The 25,022-nt window shown below is 36.4% G+C and overlaps 2 protein-coding genes across 2 annotated transcripts in view; one reads left to right on the forward strand and one right to left on the reverse strand.

The window, feature by feature from the left end:
* LOC137387869 (phagosome assembly factor 1-like) overlaps nucleotides 1-8,545 on the reverse strand; it is a 33,174-nt gene extending 24,629 nt beyond the window's left edge. Inside the window, exons 1-6 of the mRNA XM_068074385.1 lie at nucleotides 8,367-8,545; nucleotides 7,877-7,959; nucleotides 7,536-7,619; nucleotides 5,923-5,966; nucleotides 3,246-3,397; nucleotides 2,060-2,168 (exon numbers count right to left, since the gene is read on the reverse strand). Of these exons, the coding sequence (XP_067930486.1) occupies nucleotides 2,060-2,168; nucleotides 3,246-3,397; nucleotides 5,923-5,966; nucleotides 7,536-7,619; nucleotides 7,877-7,959; nucleotides 8,367-8,427 (533 nt within the window). The 5' untranslated portion in view covers nucleotides 8,428-8,545. The remainder of the gene's footprint in view (nucleotides 1-2,059; nucleotides 2,169-3,245; nucleotides 3,398-5,922; nucleotides 5,967-7,535; nucleotides 7,620-7,876; nucleotides 7,960-8,366) is intronic.
* A 231-nt stretch (nucleotides 8,546-8,776) lies between these two features.
* LOC137387636 (keratinocyte-associated protein 2-like) lies at nucleotides 8,777-24,088 on the forward strand. The gene is made up of 5 exons (XM_068074116.1): nucleotides 8,777-8,848; nucleotides 11,271-11,425; nucleotides 15,722-15,785; nucleotides 18,932-18,998; nucleotides 23,712-24,088. Exons 1-5 carry the CDS (start codon nucleotides 8,845-8,847, stop codon nucleotides 23,827-23,829), a joined length of 408 nt encoding a protein of 135 aa, XP_067930217.1. The 5' UTR covers nucleotides 8,777-8,844; the 3' UTR covers nucleotides 23,830-24,088.
* The last annotated feature ends 934 nt before the right edge of the window (nucleotides 24,089-25,022 follow it).

A 25,022-nucleotide genomic window follows, 5' to 3' on the forward strand; every position in this document is an offset into this window, starting at 1 on the left:
TTGGTTCTTCGGTAAAACGCAATATTCATGTTTTCCATCCCTACCAATTCATTATTTGTTTTAGTGTGAGAGAGAGATTTTTCATCATACACGGAAGAACAATGATTGCAAGGGTGGTGTATGTCATTTTTAGAAGATCACGAATCATTCAGGGAAGTCTGGAAATTCAGATAGAAGTGACCGCAGCTACTTACGAGGAGAATATATCTGATTTAAAAAAAGAGCAAAAACGCCTTTACGAGCACAAATCTTTGGCCAGCCGGCAGAACTTTGCAATAGTAAGCTACGAGGAGAGTTCTGATGATAACTTCCTTACTAGCCATGTAGTAGCAAGAGAATCGTCTTTAACATCTACCCAAGACAGTAACAGCGATGTAGAGCTGCTATTACCAAAATAACTAGTCGGAGAGCGCCATTACACGCTAGTATTCACTTATCAAGAGTCTCAGTTTAATTTTTTTGCTCTAGACAACCGCAATATAGACTAAACTGTTTATATTTACTCCATTCAACGTTTGTAAAATTTTATTTGTACACTCAAGTTTGTAATAAATTATAATATATCTATACATGAAATAAAATATATGATTTAATCATGTTTGCTGCAGCGATATCAAGGAGTTGTTGTCAATGAAGGGGTCTAGGTTGACTGGTTGCTTCTCTGCCAATATTCCTGCCTTGATGAATATTACTACTTGTCTTTAGTTTTCGTAATCGGAGTAGGTTGTTTTATTCTCAATCTGCAGTAAACACAAAAAAGAAAGAAATCTTAACAAGTGTCAAGAAAGTACAAAAACAATAGCTGAAGTATTTAATGAAAGCGATCAGTTTTTAAACAAAAGAATTAACTAATGCAGTTAATAATGGAAAAACGTATCTGCACAGCACATCAAATACATACCATAATGTCCAGATCAGAATCATGATTGTCCTCAACTTCGGTATTCGAGATTGATGAAGTTGATTTCAATGTATAAAGACTAGGAGAGCTTTTTGCGATGATGAAGCCATGCCGAACTACTTGTAAAAACCTTGAATAATTTTGTAAAGTTTGTTGCAATGGCAATAAAACTCGGAACCCCGGCAATGATTTTAAAGTTTTGGAACTCGGCTACGTTTAGTACTTCTGCCTAGTGACTATTTTCGCTATGACGCCATTCTGCCTATCTTGTGACAACCTTGAATAATTTTGTAAATAAATGTGATGCATTGGCAATGGTGTTAGCTCAAAGCCTAGGCAATGATTTTAAAAATGTTTTGGAACTCACCTACGTTTAGTAGTTATATTAAAAACTAGCCTAGCGACTAGTTTTCAATTTGATGCAGTAGTTATTCTCCCTTGTGATAAGAAATAGAACTAATTATTCACGGAATTTAATAATTCGCGGAGTTGACTGCTCGCGAAATCGCGAATTTTTATATCCATCGGATATTTTCATCCTGTACGGTATTAATTACCAAGCTCAATTGGGGCCAACTGGATATGTAGTCTAATAGGTAAGCTCACAGTCTCTAGAAAAGGAGGTGTCGAGTTCAAAATCGGTAGAAAGCACATTTACCATTCCTACAACTCTATCGTTATAACTGGACAGATGAACGATGATAGACACTGAGATGTGTCATAACACATGGATGGTTACATGCTGCGCATGTAACCATCCATGTGCCATTAAAGTAACAACTGACTTCTTATCGATTACCCTGTTCATTTTCACTTATAATCTAGTTTTTTATGTTTAGTTTGTACATAACTATATATAGCGCATTTGTTTTAATGCTGGATATAAACCAATTATTCCTACTTTCTTAGGTTCTAGAACGAATAAAAAAATACTATGTATTCTTGGATCACTTACTTCAAAATATGACGGTTGTGACATACTAGGCAAATATTGGCACAGATTAACTTGACATATAGAAGTTGGAATGCGTGTAAAATGAAATAGAGACTTCATCGTTCAGCGAAGTTAATGTCTTATTAGTTGAAAAAGACTAGACTCATTTCCTAGAGTCTTGAGCTGAAGACATACATAAAATATGCAGCTAGCCTGTGACTTACTGAGCTGTCTTGGCACTGCTACCTCTATATATTTGCATCTTAATAACTTTCATGTCCCAATATGAAGGTCCTGTGTCCTCATCCCAGCCAACATTCGCCGTTGCATTTTCTGTAATGCCCAATATTTCAGTAGCTGTAGAATACGACTGGCCGCGTAAAATAATAATACACTACATGTGTGTTGGCCTCTTGTGAAGTGTACAAAATGTAAAAACTGATTTGTAAACAATGTTATTACTGTTGATTTGAAATGTGAATATAAGTCAACAAACGAGTTAAACAACAAAATTAACAAAGGTTTTGGTGTTTATTAAACAGACTGCAATTGGATGATTTTCTACTTTCACTGCAAATAATTGAAAACACCCGATGTTCAAAGTCATTGATATATTTTTTGAAAAAAAAAGAAAATTGAAAGACAATTTTCACTTTGTTAATTTTTATGTGCAATAACAAAAAGCTAATATGTATTTGTGAATGAAATGACAGACAACAGCATCTTATTTAGTGTTAGTGGCTGATAAATTATAAAAAAATAAAAATTTTATAAATATAATTTTTATAAAGTATAAATTATAAAAAATACTGAAGTTTTTGAAGCCTTTTACAAAAAAAAGAATGATGATGCTGTCAATCAGAATTACTAAAAAATATAGGAGTTGTCCACTAATAGATTGAGGAACAGGAGACGTGATGCTACATCAGAATGTGAGCATAAAGTAACATGAGATAGTGTGAAGTAATATGAGATAGTATGGAGTAACATGAGATAGTATGGAGTAACATGAGATAGTATGGAGTAACATGAGATAGTATGGAGTAACATGAGATAGTATGAAGTAACATGAGATAGTATGAAGTAACATGAGATAGTATGGAGTAACATGAGATAGTATGAAGTAACATGAGATAGTATGGAGTAACATGAGATAGTATGGAGTAACATGAGATAGTATGGAGTAACATGAGATAGTATGGAGTAACATGAGATAGTATGAAATAACATGAAATAGTATGGAGTAACATGAGATAGTATGAAATAACATGAAATAGTATGGAGTAACATGAGATAGTATTGAGTAACATGAGATAGTATAAAGTGGTTCAAAGTAGCATAACGTGATCTTAGGTCATAGAAAATGGCCTGAGACTGAAATTATATGATTTAAGATGGGGGTAGCCTTACCTGAAGCAAAATAGAAGGCTAGACCCCTGAAATTCATAACATACATCTGTCTGTTCTCGTCAAGAACTGGGGTGCATGGAATCGTTGCACCAAATGACTGACTGATTTGTTGAATGGTCGGAGAGACTGACGGGGAATTGAAAAGCTTCCCACTGCAAATGAGATGAAATATTTCTACAAACAAACTGCAAACATAGATGTGAGGCAGTATGAATAGATGATAAGACAATGCCCATTCTAAAATGAAAAATGCATTCACATTTATAGGCTTCTAGCAAACCAGCTGTAAATGTTCAAATTAACTTCTGATATTATCTTGGCTCACATCTGCAGGACCTTCAAGTGAGTCAGATCTAAATCCTCACAAATGTGTGTTCATGCGTTAGTCAATCGGCAAGCGTAAGACCATTTTAACATTTATCAAATATGAGAGCGGAAATGCGTCACATTTTTCTGCAAACAACAATAATTTACTGATTCGAAGATATTGGACAACCTAACAAATCAATTACATCATTTTTTTATCTGAACACTGATTGGTTCAATAATATTTAGTGTTGACTTTGCCTCCTTGATTCAGTCATGCTCCACCCCATGGCTCCACCCCATGGCTCCACCCCATGGCTCCACCCCATGGCTCCACCCCATGGCTCCACCCCATGGCTCCACCCCATGGCTCCACCCCATGGCTCCACCCCATGGCTCCACCCCATGGCTCCACCCCATGGCTCCACCCCATGGCTCCACCCCATGGCTCCACCCCATGGCTCCACCCCATGGCTCCACCCCATGGCTCCACCCCATGGCTCCACCCCATGGCTCCACCGTTCAGTTCTGGTTAATTTCTCATGGAATTTCACAGGCCTGTATTCACTAGTTGCAAGTTGGGGCGGCTAATGTGAAGCGACTAGTTATGAACACCTGGTGGTATGAAGGGGTGGTGTAAGCCCCCAACAGGTTTCTCATATGTAGGGCCACAGTCGGGACTCCCGGGTGAAGTTTTAAAAATTTTTATCGGAAAGTATCAACATTTTTCTATTTTTGAGATTTGTTTTGTTTTAGGTGATGTGACTGACAAGACGTTTTTAAATTAAAATAGGCAAAACTTGATCGCAATTAAAACGCTCAGAAAAAAAGACATCTTTTTTTAGAGTTTCAACAAAGATCAATTTAGCCGATTTTATTTTAAGTTCATTCGGAGGTTTCCACGCTTTTGATGGGACATGGCCAAGCGAATGTTTGGTGAAACTTGATATTTTGCAAACCTTTACAATAGTCGTTAACAAGAATATTTTGCCGCTGATGATGATAATAATGACGCCTAAGAACTACTAAAACATGATGTTTGTCTCTATGGCTTCGAATAAAGTGATGTTCGTTCTACAGCGATAAAAACCGTCTCCATAGCCGTTGGGCAAATAACTTTTCGAATAAATGATGTTGAGGTCGAGTTATCTGAAGCAATTTATCATTGTGTAAGAACGGACCAAACAAATCCGTTCGAGTTAACCTTGTGTTTTAGATGAAATGTTACATTTTATCCAAGGGCGAGTTATCCGAGTTTGACTGTACTTAGCTGCGGAAAGTTGGGGCGGCTCAGCCGGCCAGCCGCCCCAGGGAATACGGGCCTGGAATTTCAGAGTTGTATCCACAATATCCCACACAAGTATGCCACATGCACAAGGAAATGTGCTTGTACTTACATGTACCTAGATGTGTAGTAATTGTGACAATTTAAAAATGAGTTCAAGTGTTCGGAAGTGTTAAAATTATGATTCATACTTTTAAAAAATATACTTTCTATTCGCGAGTGGGTCTTCAAGGTAACCCCAGCATGGTAGGAAAGATTACTGTACATTCGTTTCCAATGAAAAATAGGTTAACACAATAAATATTATATATGATCTACTATTGTCTATGTTCTTTAACAACTGAGAGTTTCATTAAAAAGATTCAACCCAGCTAGATTTACCCACTAACAATTCTGTATAGTTCCATATTCCTTTTGAATCTTCTCTTTGATGATTGAAACATATGGGAAAAAAAACAGATTGAAAATCACAGCGGACCAAGCAGCATAACAATATTAATAAAACAAAAAACAAAAGACTGAATAGCATGACTTGCTATACAAATGCTTCCCCACTTACGAATAAGATACGTTCTGGTACGTACATTCTGGCAGTCGTGCGTTAAGGAAATTTGTCCATAGGTTGTGTCGCACTATAACTTGTACAGTGCGCATGGGCTAAAAGTTTATCATTAGTTTTGCGAAGAAGTTTTTCAAATAGCAAAGCGTACAAGTGTTTCTCTGCCAAAAACTGTTTAAAGGCTAATATCGACTAGTTCAGCGGTGCAAAAAAAGAGTTGATGTCAGCAGACACTTTGGAAGATATTGAACAGCCAGAAGATAAAACTGTTCCATGCAAAAACAATAATCAAAACGCAACCTGCTGAGCAACAGGTTGCTCAACAGTATGGTACAGTACAATGCGTACCAAATACAGTTGTGTGTACAGTACCAACAGTAAGGTACACACAACACCATTTGTATCTACCATCGTGTGCAACACGAATGTACGTAAGTAGGGTAGCAGTTTGTGTAAGCAAGTTATGCATTAAATTTATCATAGATTACTTTAAATATCAAAATTGCATATGTTAATGTTTGACTTACTGATATCGCAGTGAAACTTTGTCCATTTCATAAACTTCTATCATCTACAAAAGGAATAAGACATATATTTTGCAACTTGATCAGATTTTGCGCCTATGAGTAGCTGTGGAGAGAGCCAGCATACTATTGCTACAATTATCAGATGTTTTAAAATATTACATGGCCAGGATGGGGTAGCAAACGAGAGCATGATGTGACCGTTTCTACCAACCACCTAACAGCAGAAAAAAGTGATACTACTGTTAGACCATCGGCAGTTGCAAGAAAAAGATGTCACCAATAGATAAAAGCGACCTTTGTTTGATCTTAATAGGTAACTGAAAAAGAATAGAGTAAACCACAATCTACATACTGAAAGCAATTTTATGGAAGCAAATATGTTGATGAGAACAACTCAGGCTTAGGTATTTGTGAAACTCGTAGAAAGAATTGTTCCATTTATGCAGGGAATCTTATGGCTTTTTGATTAATGGAAACATTTTGAGACAAACATTTATATGCTTTAGTAGGCTTTGTTTTACTGCTAGATGCTTTTTATAGCATCCAAATCCTTATTGCACTTGAATCAGAACAACTGCAGTGATATGTTTACAGTGAATGTAAGATAAAACCAAGTTTTTATTATAAAGTACTTCATTATAGAGTTGAGGGTACATATCAGTAGAGAACAGTAAAATTCGCTATTACTCTTGCCAAGTGATCCAAAGGGCAAGGATTAACAATATCTCCAATTATAATTCAAGCGACTCAGACACAAAGTCTGTACCTAGTAGCTGAATTCATTCAAATAAAAGGTGCATGAGGTCTTCTCTACAGCATCACGCTGAGTAAACATGTCACGGAATTATATTTAGTAACAACGCGTTTCAGTATAATCAGCACTTTTAAAACTTGGAGAAGTTAGATCCTTTACCCAAACAATAGAACTATCTTCAAATTGATAATGCAAAAATTCAAATAATGCAGAAAATTGATAATTTTAGAAAATGCATGATTAGCAACAGATCTCTAACTAAAATTTCTGTTTTTAAACTTAGCAATAGGTACCCTGCTCCTGATTGGTCATAAACTAGGCCCCTATTGATAAGTAGAACATGTGGATTTAAGGTAACTCCGGTTGTAAACATTACAGAGGTCTGGGATTTGATCAAACCTATTGGTACATGTCTATTTCTGGTGGTGTTGGAAGTATGCAGGTAGTCCCATCGTATAAAGATATTCAATCACAGATGTTCAATTAATATTTGTGTTACACAAATTAATACAACCAGGTACTACATCAATCTGGACTACGCAAGGTTGAAGTCAGAGTTGAAAGTTTAAAAGTTAGTCAGCCATACTTTAAAATGAAATTGAAAAATCCACTTTTCCTTTCATTAGAATAGTAAAAAATAAAGTTGGCCTGTGCAGCTAGACCAAGTGGCTAGATAATGCATAGCCGAAAAGTTTTTGCTTTCTGCTCTAGCAATTAGTGAATTAAGTTGCATAGTGAGTAGTGCCCTGGAGTGCCAAGAAGAGCTGAAAAATGTCTGTGTTAGATCAGCTCAAACAGAGCTGGAAAAATATAGCTAATGCACTAAGAGTAAAAGAATAGAAACTATGAATAACTATACCTTGACTCTTTGACTGTAGGGGTCAAATATTAGCTTGATTCCATCGTTTGACAGATTCAGCACCAAATCATTTCCTAGCGGATTCTATAACAAACAAACAATGGCTATATGAATTTAAGGGCTTCAATTGACACCGATCCGTATGCGGCAATCTTTTAATGATTAGGAATTGGCAGTTATATCTACCAATATCATAGCTGCAGGTTATATATGAATTTATCATATAATTATAAGTGACAAACAAAATAGAAACTATGGCCCAGTGACTAAAGAAGCAAGGTGTGACCAAATATGTACCAAAAGCTCAACTAAATTGAAATGAAAGGGTCATATAACCTCACCTCATCACTATACCAGACTTCAATTTGCGTAATCTCTTTGTCATATTGCTGTAGTACAGACACAGAATGGCAAAATGGACACCCTAAAACACATGAACTAATGTACACCATTAACATAAAGGCAGGATTATATGGGTGCATCACAAGGTGCAGGGTACATGACAAAAGTTGTATTAACAACGATTCATCGAAATCCAATTTTCCAAGTCACAAATATAGCTCAGTTGAAATATCAAAAAATTTCAGACTTATCATTCTCTCCTTAAGCAAAAGCCTACAGTCTCGTCCCATATTGAAGTTCTATTCTCTCAAGCATTACTTTATGGAAATAAAAAGCGTCATAAGTTGAAGGTCGTTAATTTAAAAACCACCTCTGCTTTAAATACTTAAAAATAATTGACTAATGCATCGATAAAATAGCACATTGAGTTAGCAACAAATAGATTCTCTACATTGGTCGATAAAAACACCAGAAAAATAAAAATATTACCCAAGCTGAGCTCCAACTTATTGTTAAGTAAACTTGAGAGAGTAACTTCCAATTCTAACATTTTGTTTCATAATCTTATTCTGATAATAAAAAAAACTTTTTGGCGAGTTCACAGCTTCATGGAGCAGGATTGTTGGTTTTCAAGCATACGAATGCCTTCTTTGTCAGTCGCTCGAACCTTGTTGAGTTTTATCAACGGCGTGCATTCCACGAGATGGTGTTTATATTTTGTATTCTAACATTTATAGCTAGCAAAGCCGATGGATCAGAGGCTTCGTTTCTAGAAACCAGCAGCGCTTGCGCAAATTACATAAAATGCACAAATTACGCACGTTTCCACGTGCATCTATTTATTGTTTATGAATTTGGAACTGCCCAATAGACACTTTATGCTGACATTCTGCGGCGCAACTACATTTCCGTTTCCGCTATACATCGACGTTGCCAGTTTTTATTTAGCTTAGTAGAATTTTAAAATATGGGTAAGTATTTGCTTGATCATTACACAAAAAAAATAACTTTAACTTTGATTTAATAGAAACGATTTATTAGCCCATTGGTTGTAGTGACGCCAATTTTGCGTGATAAAATAATACATATGTGTAGAAGGATTACCATGTGAAGTTTATTTTGTATTTCGGTCCAGGTTTTAAGTGCTGAAATAAGACCCGCAAAACAGACTGTTGTAAAATAGATTATTAAGATTTGATACGGTGTAGCAATGTTGGATCATGATATTTACGATTTTATGCAACAAGACTGGTTTTTGCAAAAATAAAAGTGTATTCACCATATTTCAATAGTGCTGTCAAACTTGCACAACCCGCTCATGGGCCTTGGATGGTAGCTAGCAGCTACAGATTACAAAAGAACAGTTTTTTAAACCGAGCATTTTTCTTGTAGCTAAGCTTAGTAGATCGAGCAAGGCTGAGCTTAAACTACCTAGTTAAATATAGCAGCGAAGAACTGTCCTTTCTGTAATCTAAATTCAATAATGTAGTTTTGGTTATGCTTGGCCTACTGTCACATTCAGCATTTGGCCTACTGTCACAGCTCACCGTTTTATGTCACTGCTCTCCTTTTTTTGACGCGGCCATGAATCTCACAAATATAAATATAGTAGGCCTACATTCCGTAAAACCTCAAATTGAATGCCATGGCACTCTAGTTTTAACCATTCTTCTGTAGTGGCAGTCAATTGGAGGTGGCGTTCAAATAGAGGCTGGGGTTGTATTTTTCAAATGGCTCATCAGAATTTTAGGAAGATGAATGTAGCCCTTTTATGGGCGAAGCGAATGCCACCTATGTTTTGCCCTCTCTTTCCGGTGGAGCGATATTAAACCTTTTGGATGCAATAAATCTGCTAACATAACTCCAACTTGCCAAAGATCTCTTAATAAATATGAATTGACAAGCCGAGAAATATCTTTACCAGTTGAAATGTATTGCTTGCATTTGACCTGCGATGATATTATAGCCTGTGTACTGCTTTGCACTTTGCTGGAGCTTTCAATTTTTATTTTAGTCGAAATTTAAAAACATTTCTACTTTATATCTATATTTAACAATGTTGAATAAAATATCATTGCACTCATTGATATGTTTGCTACAGTTTGCAACCCAGCTTAGCTTTTAATGTGCAATAGAAGAAAAGTTATGAGCGTCGATCCATTGTAAGCTGTGTTAAGATGATCTCAAATATGCTATTAAATAATATGCTATAAATCGATAAAATGCTACAAATATATATATTCATGAACAGGTGACATAAACGAATCATACTTATATTACATGCAAAGACAAACATTAACATTTTTAAAACAACAATGTTTACATTGTTTGCTCGGATAGCTGCGTTCTGATTGTTGGTTTTGATGGAACGAACATCTCCTGGTTGTCCAATACCTTCCACAATGTCTTCTGTCTTCAATTCTTTTTCTGCACTGATGGACTAGTCGCCATTAGTTTCCAAACAATTTTTTGGCAGAGCTATACTTTTACGCATTACATTTAGCACAAATGCTAAAATGTGTAAAATTTTGCTCGCTAAACGCAACCTTTAGTCTAAAATTGGTCGCTCACCTACCATCGTAAATGTAAACCGCTTTTTTATATGTGTGCTTCGAAGTAGCAAGACCACGTTAAACAAGGAACTACTATTAGCCTGAGACAGTTATTACTTATTTTTATGGCGTTGCTTTCCAAGTTTTAACGAGAAAAAAACAACAAAAATCTTTGTAGTTGGACAGCGAGAGAAATAATTGCTATTGCTGTAAATGATTCATTATTAATAAGATTTTGTGGACACTTTTTCATTGATCAATTGATATTATAGTATTTTAAAGATCAAATATTGTCAAAGTGGCAGTCAAATGTAGATTGCGTTCAATTAGAGATTAGCGCTCTATTTATCAACCCTTCTCTCACAGTGGTGTTCAAATAGAGGTGGCGTTCAAATAGAGGTGATGTTCAATTAGAAGTTTTACAGTATGTATATTATAGCCATAGCACTGACAATTCACAATAGATATTCCTCTAAAAAGGTATAAATTCTTTTAAAGAGAGCTAAAATTAAGAGATCAGGCAAATCTAACAAATATAGCTGTATATCAGAGCACCCTTTTATCTGCAATTGTATAAACAAAAGAAGGTTGTGCCAATAGGAAATTTGTGTTTTAAGCACTACTAAAACACTTTAAATAAATAAATAACCACACTTTAAAGTAATAAAAATGATAATTTGTGAAGCGTATAAGCGCTTACATAATGTATAAATGCTCAGAAATGGTCTAACAAGATGGGCATTTCTTTAAATTAGTCACAAAATATTTCAAGATGAATCAAAATCGCAGCTGGTTGTGTTGAACGTGAAACAATTCATGACGCCTTCATTCTCACTTGCAGCTGTAGCGAGTTCTGTATCCTTGGTCATAAGCCTATCCTTATGCGTGCTCATATTCGGGGCTATGCAGATGTTCAAAACTGAAATAGCGGCTAATGAGTGGAGAACAATCGGAGGTGGATTCATCGGATCATGGCTCTTCATATTTTGTCTTACAGTGAGTAAACTCATTTCAGCACTACCATGTAATCATTTAGTTCGAGTATCCTGGCAGTCTAGTGTGCCGTGAGAGAGTGCTAGGTGTGATAACTAAACGTACAAGTACTTTAAAGTGCTGTAAGGCAGTTGATTGGTGCAGGTGTTAGTGTTGGTCTAGCGAGCTGAATGTCATGAGTTTGAATCCAGTACAATGCAATCTTTTTCCCAACCTCCAATCAAGGCTTATTACAGATGGACGGACACGACTCTTATTATAGTAAAGATTGCACTGAGCCAACATGATAAGAGTTAATTCAGTTAATCACATACTGAAATATATTAGCTGTCATATGTGGTGTTTAACATAGCAATAGTCAGTTATGTTATGCTAAGGATCATCGAAAACAGCTCAACACAAGCCAACACAACTCTCAGTAAAGTCGGCACCTTGTGATTGTATAGAGTTATAAAAGGACTCATTCTTCAAGAAATCTTATGCGTATTGATATCTTGAATTGTCTGTAAACTATTTTAAGTTCGATCGCTTAAGCTGGTTTTTACAAATTAATGTTGCTTATCTCTTTACTACATCATAGTATTAACAAATACATTCAAATATGGATAACTCAAACTTCATGGGATCGAGCGAAAGGGACGAGTTATCAGAGCGTTCAAGTTATCAGAGCACTCTCGCAAGTGCATGTATTTACTAGCATAGATGGCAAATTGTTGCAATTGTTGCAAATTAAAAGGCTTCTAATGTAAAGTTTTAAAAATTTTTATCAGAAAGTCTAGAGATTTTTCTATCACTTGAGATTTGTCTGTTTTAGGTGATGTGACTGCCAGAACGTTTTCAGGTTAAAATTGGCAAAACTTAAAGGTTGACTTGCAACAAAATTCACATTACAGTTATTTGGTATCAAAAGATTCACCATGTCTCTGTTGTGTTGTAAGTGCCAAATATATGGAAATGTGGTTACAAGCTCTTAAAAGCTCAAAAACGAAAAGCCGTCGTAGATTGGAATCTCTTTATTTCGATGACGTAACCACAAAATTTGGTTATCGTCTTGTCACGTATTTTCTCACGTGAACTGAAAGGCCAATACAAAGCTCAATATAAAACTTATCATAGTACTAGTTTATGACAAACACTTTGGGTTTTACCGAAGACCCCGTATCAAATATAGATGCTCGCTACTTTACAGTTTTGTTTCGGCCTGGTCTAATCGGCAAGTCGTAATCTGATCATGTGACTCAATACTTCGCAAATAATTTCTGCAGCACTTTTTGATTATCACAAGTGACCAACAGGCTCGTCATGATTATCAGACAATGATATGTCTCCTTCAAGCTAAAAAATTAAACGAATTTTTATGGTAAGTTATAAGATATCACTGCTAAAAGTGACAGCATTACGATGACGATAAAACAGACGCGTAAGAACAATAGACATGGTTTTATTGAATGCGTGAAGTATATTTGTGAAAATATTTCGACGAATAAGGTTGCAAGAAAGTGTAAACAGAAACCATCTCTCACAACTACATCACATTTGAGCCGTTTTGGAAAGGGAATCTAAACTATGGCAGTCTAAACCAATAATCAGGTCATAGCTTGTGGACCATTTCTGTGGTAGGATAGCTGGCATCATAAAATGAAAGGAAGGTGCCATCAATGTATCAGATAAAGCAACTAGAAAACTACTTTGCTTGCATGGGGAATTTCACCCAAAGTCGTGTACTACTTGACTATGTCTGCTCTGAAAATGGAGAAAAAGCGCCTCAAAAGTGTGGGGAGAAGTTTTGGGAAGTGAAGACTAAAGGCAGAAATCGTATGACTTTGATGGCAAGTTTGGATAAGTAGTTAACTGAATTCCACTATGTTGCTTATGAAGAGACCATTAACATATGGAGATGATGTCAAGTGGCACACATCCATCGGTCAACCAAAGAAGATCAGCATGCTTAAATACTGGACATCGTGGTTTTAAATTACTAGAATGTAGCTAGCATGGAAAAGGAAGAAATAGGAAAATACTTAGTCATACATCGACTTACGAGCTTAATGCGTTCCGAGACTGACCTCGTATGTTAATTTACTCGCATGTTGGTGCAATTTATTTATATATAGAACCATTAAATATATATTGATTGGTTTCCATACTCTAAAAATGCAAATAAAACACTCAAAACAAAGTATTTTAACAGAAAGAACATGTTGGTTATTGTCCTAATTTACCAAATGCTTTCAAAAAGCAACAATTAAAAAATAATGCAAGGAAATGTGATTAATTAAAATGTAAAATTAAATACATACAATAGCAGCTAACGCTAGCATTTGCCAGAGAGGGAGATATAAGTTATCCTTCATTACAACAGTTGACTTTGATAAATTCGGATTTTATCAATGTCTTAAAAGACAAACGTAGAAGCAAACTTAAAAGCAAACTTTCATTTTTAACTTAACGTATTTAAAATCTCTTCGGCGTTCGTAGTTTGAAGTTTCTCGCTGGTTAGCTATTTTTTACTTTGTTTCGCTTTCACGACTAACCGGCCGTTTTAAGATAATCATATCTAAAGACGTTTGCCTTTTTCGCCCTTTCAACATGTTGCAATTAGGGCGAACGCCGGTGTAGTCACAAAAGGTTAATGCACGACCACTAGCCAACTCGTCCGAATGTCTATTTTTATAGTTTTGATAGATAGCACCGGCCTTTTCATATAGCATCGTTTTAGTTACGCTGTCACCGGCCAATTGTTTATCCAATGCCTGAGCGGTCTCTCCATCAGCGGTCGTGAAGATCGCTACGCCGTTTAGAAACTATGGCCAGTCCTTTTGCGAATTAAATGCCCTGAATATAATCCTTCGGTTTGATAATTGTGGATGTATTTCTGTCATATTGTTGAGCTAGTTCAATCACGCATACACATTTTGCATATTTTTCAATAATTTTCCGTTTAATATCAATTGTTATTATTTGCTTGTTTTGCATTTCATCTTTCATTTTACTGGCAAACTTTCGGTCAACGCAGAGTACTTTTAATTCACATAATTCTGCACTGAAAATTGCACAAAAAGCACGGTACAAAAGTATAACCTGAGCAGTTGAAAAATACAGAGTGATGCTGTTCTCATAAAACACCTCCGGCATACTTGGCAACTGACTCACGTGCTCGCATCTCAAACATGGCTCATATGTTGGTGCTAAAACTTGCTTAAAAGCTGGCTCGTATCTCAAGTTTCTCGTACGTTGGAGCACTCGTAAGTTGAAGTATTACTGTACTACCGTAAGACAGATAGAAAGATAGAAAGATGTTGGAATATGAGAACCTCGCTACAGCACATTTTAGTCTGTCCCATCTAATCATGGCATCTGCTGTAGTAACACTCATCTTTACTGTTGAAGAGAGCATAACATCAGCAAAGTTAGCTATCGATTGTGTAAAATAGGTTACTAGATAGGCAATTTCAAATTAATTCAGAATTATTCTCTCTAGTAATAGTAATGTGAAATTATTTTGCTTGATAAATAATATTATTATGATTGTGATTGCACTTAAACTATGCTAACAGAAGCTCTAAGCTATACGAAGTTTTCGTCCTACGATGACAACATTGGAACAAATTAAACTCGTATGGCGAGGGTCCACTGTGTGCAAAAGTCCAATTTTCAGTACTAGAAATGTGGCCTCAGCCCAATTTTAGCAACATTTACGTCAACAGTAGTCAGATGGCAGTAGAAATGTACTCCGTTGCCAGCTAGAAATAACCTATTGAGGAAAGTTGTTTTCAGGTGTGCGAGGTCATGCGTAGTGGCTGTCTCCTCCATTTGTTACTATGTCTATTGATAGTCAGTATTCTGTCTATTGATAGCCAGTATTCTGTCTATTGATAGCCAGTATTCTGTCTATTGATAGCCAGTATTCTGTCTATTGATAGCCAGTATTCTGTCTATTGATAGCCAGTATTCTGTCTATTGATAGCCAGTATTCTGTCTATTGATAGCCAGTATTCTGTCTATTGATAGCCAGTATTCTGTCTATTGATAGCCAGTATTCTGTCTATTGATAGCCAGTATTCTGTCTATTGATAGTCAGTATTCTGTCTATTGATAGCCAGTATTCTGTCTATTGATAGTCAGTATTCTGTCTATTGATAGTCAGTATTCTGTCTATTGATAGCCAGTATTCTGCAACCCTAGTTGATATGGTTTAAACAATGTTTTGTTATCAAGCTGCATATCAACTGCCCACCACTATTTTGTCAAATATATCTTTATAAATTCTAAGCATATTTAAATGCAGCTGTTTTACAGGCAATCAACAACCTGGAGAGCACTTTATTTGAGCAAGGTTTCCAGGCGCAGCTCTTTCCAGATGGTGAGTTATCCTTCTTGTTCTTTTGTTATTGCTCATTCACTCATTGGCCAGTGAACGACCTTTTGGTGTTTCTCCTCTTTGTCCCCGTATTGCCACCAAAGTTAAGTTATGACCTCCAACAAGTAACAATGAAGATTATATAATAGTGTATGTATATGTGTAAAACTCATATACTATATTATGGCAGTGATAATGCGTCAATTATAGGCTTCACGATCTTTCCTAGTTTGTGTCTTTTTTTCACATATCAATTACAGGTTTTTAATTCATTTCAACTTATATGATAGAAACAAATTGCATACAACGTCTAATAATTATTTTGAAAGTATCATCACTAGCTGCTTTAACTATCTTCCGCCTAATATCCATTCTCTTAGCAAAAAAGTATTTTAAACGCTAAATGTTAAACAATTTACGTTTTTTTATTTTATTTGCCTTTTTTATTTTTTTGGTTTTTTATGATTCTTGTATGGCATAATTTGAAAAATATTTCTGTTAGAAATTCAATTATTATCAAAAAGGTAAAATATATGCCCACATGTATACGACCGTATATGACTGTATTCACGTTATATACCGCAAGACCGCTATTCGAAAGGCACCGTCATTTGACTGCCATTATAGAAGGATTGAAAAATAGAGCTCCACCATTTAATTGAACACCATACCATCTCTATTTGACCGCCACTTTGATATTCTTTGATTTTCACGAACCCCTAATAGAAATTGATCAGTAGAAGTGTCCACAAAATGACTCTGTTACATGACATCAATAACTATCAAATCTTTAGTTGTTTCTGTTCATATCGAAGTTCATTTTCCAACTCCAAATCTTTTCGTTGTTTTAGTTTAAACAATGAAAACAACACCATAGAAATATATAATAACTACATAAGACTAATAGTAGTTCCTTGTGTAATGCAGTCTTGATACTTCGACGTATATGAAAAACGGTTTACAATTTCAATGGAATCTGTACTACTATTTTCAGACAATAACTTGTGCCATGTGTGCACGCGTCTAAAAGTTTTGCATTATTTTCGCGAAAGGTTTCTCAAATAACAATGCATAAATGTTTTGCTCTGCCGAAAAAAATTGTTTGGACGCTAACATCGACTAGTTCAGCAGTGCAGAAGAAGAGTTGAGGTTAGCAGACACTGGAAGGTATTGAACAGACAGAAGAAGGTGAAATGATTCTATACAAAAATCAGAACGCAGCCTGTCGAGCTAACGATATTTTTGTTTCAAAAATTTTAATTTTTGTTTCTGCATACATGTATTATAACTACGGTTTGTTTATGTCAGTTTTTCTTGAACATATGAATGTTCCATTTGATAGTTTGTTATTATACCACTTACAAATTTCAGACTTATAGCATATTATTTGATAGCATCATAGCGGTTATCATAACTTGGCTTACAATGGATTGACGCTTATAACTCCTCTGCTATTGCATATAAGAAGCCAGTTTTGGCTGCAAACTGTAACAAACAAATCGATGAGTGCAGTGAAAATATGCCTTCACATTTAGAATGAAATAAAAAATTAAAAGCTTCATCAAATTTTAATGCAGGCTATTAGATCATCGTAAGGTAGTTGAAAGCAATAGATATCAATTGACAGATATTTTTAGCTCTACAATGCATATTTATTTAGAGATTTTAGACAAGTTGGAGACAAGAAGTTACAGCAGATTTATTGCACCCAAAAGTGTTAATAATCGCTCCACCCGAAGGGGAGTGCAAAACATAGGCGACGTTCGCTTTCCCTGTAAAAGGGTTAAATTTATTTTCCTAAAAATTCTGATGAGCCGTTTGAAAAATACGTCAGCCTCTGTTTGAACCGTTACCTCTAATATAATCCCACTACAGGGAAGGGTTGCATTCAAATAGAAGTTTTACGTTATATCAGCTGTATGTAGATTTCAGGTATAGGAGCTAGCAGCATATCATTGTAGCATAAGTGTATAAGTAGATTAAGGTCTTTTTTAAGATTTGTCTGCCCATAGGAGTTATTTGCGAGTATATCCTTACACGTATAAAAATTATATATATCTTGTTATATGGAGTTGTCTACCCAGTTGTAGGAGTTGTCTACTCTATTACAGTTGAACCTCTGCTTACAAATGCAGTAGTATAGAAATTTTCCTACATGTGACGCCAAATTCAATTAAACATTTGACTTGACACCTAAAATTGTTTCCCACATTAGGTGTTCGAAATGTCTCGAAGCACCGCAGTATCTTTAGTAAAAGTAAGAAGGTTGAAAATGCAAAGGCATAAAAATATGCAAGCTGGGCTAGTTTATACTTCACCTAAGCTAGGTTAAAGTAAGTTACCCTGCATATCTCTATCACTACCTCTAGCTGTGCATCACCAAGCCTATAGTTGTGTTTGCCTGCCCCTCAGGTAAAATAATAATATCAACTTATTTTTATTGATTACTGTTTTATCAGTTTATTTGTTATATTTCTCATAATGTATTGATATTGCTATGTGTATATATAATTACCTACAGTATCTATTGAGGAGTCATCTTAGGTGATTGTGCTGTGGAACGAATTAAATGATTTACAGTGTATTCTTATGGGAATATTTGCCTCAACGTTTGATGGTTTTAACATAGGAAGCAAGTCTTTTGTGCCAACACTGAATATAGGTATTTGATCTGTGGAACGAATTAAATGAACTACAGTACATTCTTATAGGAATAATTGCCTCAACAATTGATGGTTTTATTATACGAAGCAGGTTTCGGAGTGAATTAAATTCACATGTAGAGGTTTGATTTTATATTGATTTATCTACCTTGTTATAGGAGTTATCTACCCTATTTGTTGAATTATCTGGCCTTTTATTCTTATTGTCTTAGAAATATACACCTTGTCTATAACATCAATTGCATTGTATGTACTTAGTTGCTAGGCCTGTAGTTGTGTTCAGAGTGATAGCGTTTAGTTTCATCATGTTGTATTTATAATTACAACATCTACATCTATGTTTTAGTATTGTCTACTATGTGTTGTGTATGATGCTGCTTCTGTTGCTTGTATTTTTACTTCATTGTGTTTTTAACTTTGAAGATAGCCGCAGTAGAGGTCAAGTTTTGTTGTTGATGATTGATAAATTCTGTCTGACTTTTGTAGTCGTGTTCTCCCTGGCTCTGGCGATGTTCTCCTGTAGTTTAGTACACAGAGTATGCGTCACGACTTGGTAAGCGATTGAGGATATTGTTTGTTTTTTTACCTGATTAATAGCCGTTTGTCTGCCTCATATGAAAACAAGAGTTTATTACAATGGGGTGAATAGTTCGGCATGCTGCTAGTATCACTGTACTACAAGTACAAGCAGACAAGGACATAGTACATTAAGCGCTGGCGTTGCAACTTCTACATAACGTGTATACTCTGGTTGTAAACCAATTCCTTTTGTACTAGAGAGACACATTAGATGGTATGAGAGTAGGGCATTATCTGAGTGCTTGGGTGCAGTCTGGACCTCTTCACTGCACTATTGTTTCAATTAATGTATTAGAGCACTACTTATAAATTTTTGTAATGATTTTTTAATCGAAAGTTAAGGGTGCTGGTTGTACATTAGTAAGTACTGGCAGTTGCTGTTGTCTGATTTGCTGAAGATGGCTCTAATTATCCAATGGTTTTTGTGCAGGCTCTTTGACAGCTTACCTACTGGAAGTACGTTCGGCAAAACACGATGCCTCAAAGTGCCGTTTCACAAATCGTAAAGCGACCAAATGAGTGCTTTTAGGCTTCGTCAGTTGGGAACAAAACACATTGATTTTCTGACACCACTCACAAGCCTGAGGGTTACAGGCACCAAAAATCGAAAATGGTTTGTTTTATTAGCCAAAAAGTGTACAATTTACTCTATTCAAGAAATTATTTTTCATTCACAGTTGTTTTATTACCACAACAATTATAAGAACACAGAGATTGTTCACTGTTCCTTGTAGTTATGTATTCTTTAGAAGATATTTTACTGTGGACTAAAATGCAGTCTCTCACTTCACTGGTGTGCAGTTTGAATAGAGACATGACCAAATGTGAAAAGTGAAAAGGGAATTTACATTCAAATATTAAGGCTGCTTGTTACTCAAATAAAGCCACATTTACACTAGCATGTAGTAACACTGTGGAAGACTATCAATACATCACTGTGCACAATGTTTTTACGTTTAAGTTAGTCAATAGGTCGTGCTACAGGAGTACTAAGAGTTTTCAGAATATAAAGAGATGCTGTATTGTGCGTCAATTGTGACAAACTCCTTCAACTGTTTCTCCTTTTGCACAAAATGCTGTCTACATTCATTATTCCAAACCTACTCTCTCTTAAACAATTCTTCTACATTGGTGTTGTCGATTCCGTCATTTATATTAAACCAGATAAATGCCGGATTGCAGGGGAAATAAAAAACAGCTTATAAACAGTGGCAGGTAATGTAGTTGCCACTATCCAAGTTGACTAATTAGTCAATGGCAAAATTAGCAAAATGGCTAATTTGAGTAACTTAAGCGAGTACTTTAAGCTTGTCTAAATCTTTACTATAATATAAGCCATGAAGCCAGTTTGCGTAATGGCTTCAAGCGTGGCATTTTAACTGATGTAATGAATATGACCACAGTTATTGCATTGTATAGCAATGTAGCCGTATGGCCTAGTGGTTAAGTACGCCAGTCTGTAGACCTGGAGGATCTGAGTTCAAATCCAGTGTGAAGTGGATTTTTCATTCCTAAAACTTTATTGCTATAACTGAACACACAAATATATAGAATGTAATAAATATTTGAAATAGATTATATACATATATAGATTATACAAGTGGGCTACAACTGTGGAAACAAATCGCACAAATAATCTGAACTGAGTTTATTGGAGTTGTTATCAATACAGTGATAATGTGAGCTCTGATTGACCACCATACTGGGTTTAGACCTCAAAATGAGACACTGTTGCATTTCTTGTTTCAGACATTATGACCTGCCACATTTTATGCTAACACAACGACATTGGCTGTCTACACTGACAATTAATGATGCTCGCGTTGTCAATAGCGCTGGCTTTTCAAATTTTGGACGTTTTCCACTCTAGTTTGAACGCAACTTTTGAGCCTACTGAGGAGTCTGTCTGTTAGTAAGCTTAGCGTGTCATAAACCATCTTGTACTCTCCTCCAAGTGTCCAGATCGCGGTTGATTCTTCAAGTAAACACAGAACTTCTAGCTAGCTCATCGTTTTGCGTTTAGCCTTTTAATCGCCTCTGAAGTTCGTACCTGCTGTAGCCAGTAGAACATAAACTAAACATTACCAAGAATTTTCTCCTCATACTGAATTGAATGATGGGTGCCGCTGTACAATTGAGGTATTACTACAAGACAGGGGATTTCCTGTGTGTAAGGGGTATACGTATAGGGATACACATACCCCTGATGGTCTGATTCTAATAACAATTTATCGAGGATTCATGGTAGTTTTCAATGAGATACAAAATGCTACAAAGATTACTAAATCAGGTAGTCCTAGTTGGTAGTAGATAAGGCTACATCTCTCAGTGGGTCAATGAACAGTTTCGCTCTTGACTTCATGATTAGCAGACATTTATAGGGTATGATAAGCGATTGCATGCCTGTTGTCTAACAAATGGGCTCAGTCAATGTTACAAATGTTTTTCTGTCATTCGTCTGATGGCTATAATTCTCTAATCAATAGAGTAATGCTAGCATGTAATGCATGTCATCGCTAGCGGCATGTAGAGGGTAACTCCAAATTTTTCGTTACTAAGTGTAAGTGATTTCTTATTGCTGTTTTCATCAAATGATAGATTGTCGTCTCGCATGTAATCTTCAGCGCATCCATCCGAAAGCACCGTAAACATCTAGTGCTGTCGCTGCCGATCTCTGGTTTGAAATTTAAAAAGAATTGCCCTCACATGCTCAAATTGCCAAATTGTGGCCCAGGTGCTGTCTGTTTAGTAATTTCTCCGGTGTAACATAAAGTTTTAGTGTAGCCAAGACATTCTTGAGGTAGTCGAATGTTGTGTTTGTGAGGTTTACTCTTTCAGCTATGAAATCTTGATTAGAAATATATTAGAAAAGTGACATCTGTGTATCCGTACAACCTTGACCAATAGAATGTAAGTTAGTAGGTTGTCTAATAGCTCTCTCCATTTATTTATCTTTGGCAAAAAATAACGTACAAGTGACAATCTGGAGATTTGCTCAAGGTCGTCGCCTGAAGCGGCTTAGCTAAATTGGCCACAGTTGTCATTGTCTCCCCTGTGCTGTGTTCCCCATTTGCACTACTGATATCAGGCGCAACCAGAGCTTCCACTGGTAATCCTTGGCCGACTCTCTAATTAACTTAGTCTGCACAAGATGTGGTCCATCATTAATATTTCAAGCTAGACATGGGACTTGTAAGAGTTTAGTGTTCAGGTAGATTTATATCGTAATTGTATAGCGTAGTTGTTTTTTAAGTTACTACAAAAATCAGTTTTTTGGTTATGTTTATTGATAGAAATTTCACGTGGTTGTCAAAAACCCTCAAAAACCAAAGTGCAATGGCTTGTACCACTTCTTTTCTCACATAGAGAGAGGGGGAGGGAGAGAGAGGGAGGGGAGGGGAGGGGAGGGGAGGGGAGGGGAGGGGAGGGGAGGGGAGGGGAGGGGAGGGGAGGGGAGGGGAGGGGAGGGGAGGGGAGGGGAGGGAGAGAGGGAGGGGAGAGAGAGAGAGAGGGGGAGAGGGAGGGAGGGAGGGGAGGGAGGGGAGAGAGGAGGGAGAGTGGCCTACTAGCTGTGCATCTGTTTGGGAGAGAGTTAGTGTGTCAGTTCTCTCCAGGAAAGTTCCAGATAAATGTTTTTATCACAAAAATGGCTTGGGTTTCCACGCTTTGAATGTTTCTGCTAGGAGTTTCAATAATTTAAAGACATAATTGCAGTTTTATACAGTTGCGGAATGTTATATGCTACTAGTATCCTGGCAATCAAGTTTGCTGTGAGAGATAGCCAGGTGTGCCACGAAAGCGTGGCGAATACCTATCCCCACAATTATTTTAAAATCATCGCCAGTGGTTGATTGAGGCAGGAGTTGGAGTGTCGGCCTGCCAAGCCGAAAGTCACGAGTTCAAATCCTGTACGATACAATCTTTTTCCCAATTTCCAACCTTGACTTTGAACAGATGGATTGACGCGACTCTTATTATAGCAAAGACTAGTATGGTGACAGTCCTATACACCGTGAGAGATCATCATATGTAGTAACTATGTGCGTAATTATTCTTAAATGTGGAAATGTGGTCCTGTGTCTCAAATGGTAGCAGGCTCGGATTTCAATCTGATGTTCTGGGTTTGATTCCTGTGTCATGCAATCTTTTTTCCTAACGCTCTTAGTATGTCTTCGGACATATGGGCATACGAAATGACACTACTCCTATTGTAGTCAAGATAGACATTTCATCAATTCTAATCGATTATAATATTAGGCTCATGAGCTGATAAACTTACATTAAACTAATGCACTGTTGGAGACATGATTTACCTTCTCCAGTTATTCATCGTAGTCTGTTTACATTGTCAACTCTTTGTTACTATAGTACTATATACTTTGTTATTTATACTGAAATGTTTCATAGTCGATGGAAAGCTGTCTAGGATCAGGGTATCCTGCTTGTGTATACAGGACTAGGCAGGTAAACCGCTTGTGTGTACAGGACTAGGAAGCAATCTGTTAAAGGGGATGTCTCAGTTATCTGAAATAATTACATTCAAAATATCAATAGGGGGAGAATACTACTCGGCAACATCATTTGTTTATCATCTAACCACAAGCTGGTTGTTGTGACTTTCACAGCCGCATCCTGTGTTCTTTAGCTGTTTGTTCTGTCAATAACTCTTTCCTATCTTGTTTGACAGCTTGCTCTTCTCTCTTCTCGCCCTCTACTATCTAAATGCGGCATCAAATGAAAAGTATGCGACTCACGCTGTCGCTCATACTCCCTCCGCAACACCCGGCAAAAGAAAGAGGCATTAGACTGTGCTCTACGTTTCTCTTACACTCCGGTTGGTAGATGAGACTCTTAGGCTAGGAATCCTACCTTGTGGATACACTAAAAGTACCAATTCATGGCTGTATGCTTTCTGTCTCATACAAGAATTTAGAATGTACAACCTGATGAGGTTGCAAGCAAGTACATAGTCCAAAACTTAGCTGTGTAGTCTTATGTTACTCATATTTTCTTGCTCTGTCTGATTTCTCCTTTAAACAAATGAATAAATGATTGCGCTAGTTATATGTCTTATTTATTCTCTGTTGTTTCATTTGTTTACATACAGATCTAATGGTAGATCTACGGGAGATAGACTGACCTCTATGTAATGGTTTGGTTCGAAAAGTGGCTGGCACCATATGGTACATTCTGGATGGCCTAATTCGGCTCAGATTTCCAACATGCATGGTTGCTAATGTAGTAGGAGACTTTTGAAGGCGCAATTCTATTACAAATTTAGTTTATGTATAATTTCATGACCCCTTGGACCACTTAACATGACAAATGAACCAAAATGATATTCATGCAAACTGATATAAATTTCAATGCCAGCAACTTTTTCAAAATTTATTCAACTCCAACTGGGCCACCAACTCTTTCTAACTGGGTCATAAACTATTTCTAACTGTCCCACAAACTGTTTCAACTGAGTCACAAACAATCTGTAGCTGGGTCACAAACTAGTTTTGACTCGGTCACAAATAATTTCTAACAAGGTCAAAAATTATTTTTAACAAAGCCACAAACTACCTCTTATAGAGCTGCAAACTATTCCTAACTGGGTCACAACTATTTCTTACAAGGTCACAAACTCTTAAGTGAGCCACAAACTAGGTCTAACTGATCCACCAAATATTTTTACTGGGTCACCAACTATTTGTACCTGTCTCACAAACTACTTGCATGGTCACAAATAATTTTTAACAAGGTCACAAATTATTTTTGACAAAGCCGCAAATTATTTTTGACAGGGTCACAAACTTTCTAACTAAGTCGCAAGTTATTTTTAACTGGTTCACAAAATGGTTCTAACAAGGTCACAACCTATTTCTAAGTGGAACGCAACCTGGTTTTAACGGGCCACAAACTATTTGTAAATTGGTCACAACCTAGTTTCAACTGGTTAATAAAGTATTTATAAGGGGGTCAGTTCTCTAATTGATTTGTTGATTAGAGC

Source organism: Watersipora subatra, chromosome 2 (assembly GCF_963576615.1).
Source record: "Watersipora subatra chromosome 2, tzWatSuba1.1, whole genome shotgun sequence".
NCBI lineage: Eukaryota > Metazoa > Bryozoa > Gymnolaemata > Cheilostomatida > Watersiporidae > Watersipora > Watersipora subatra.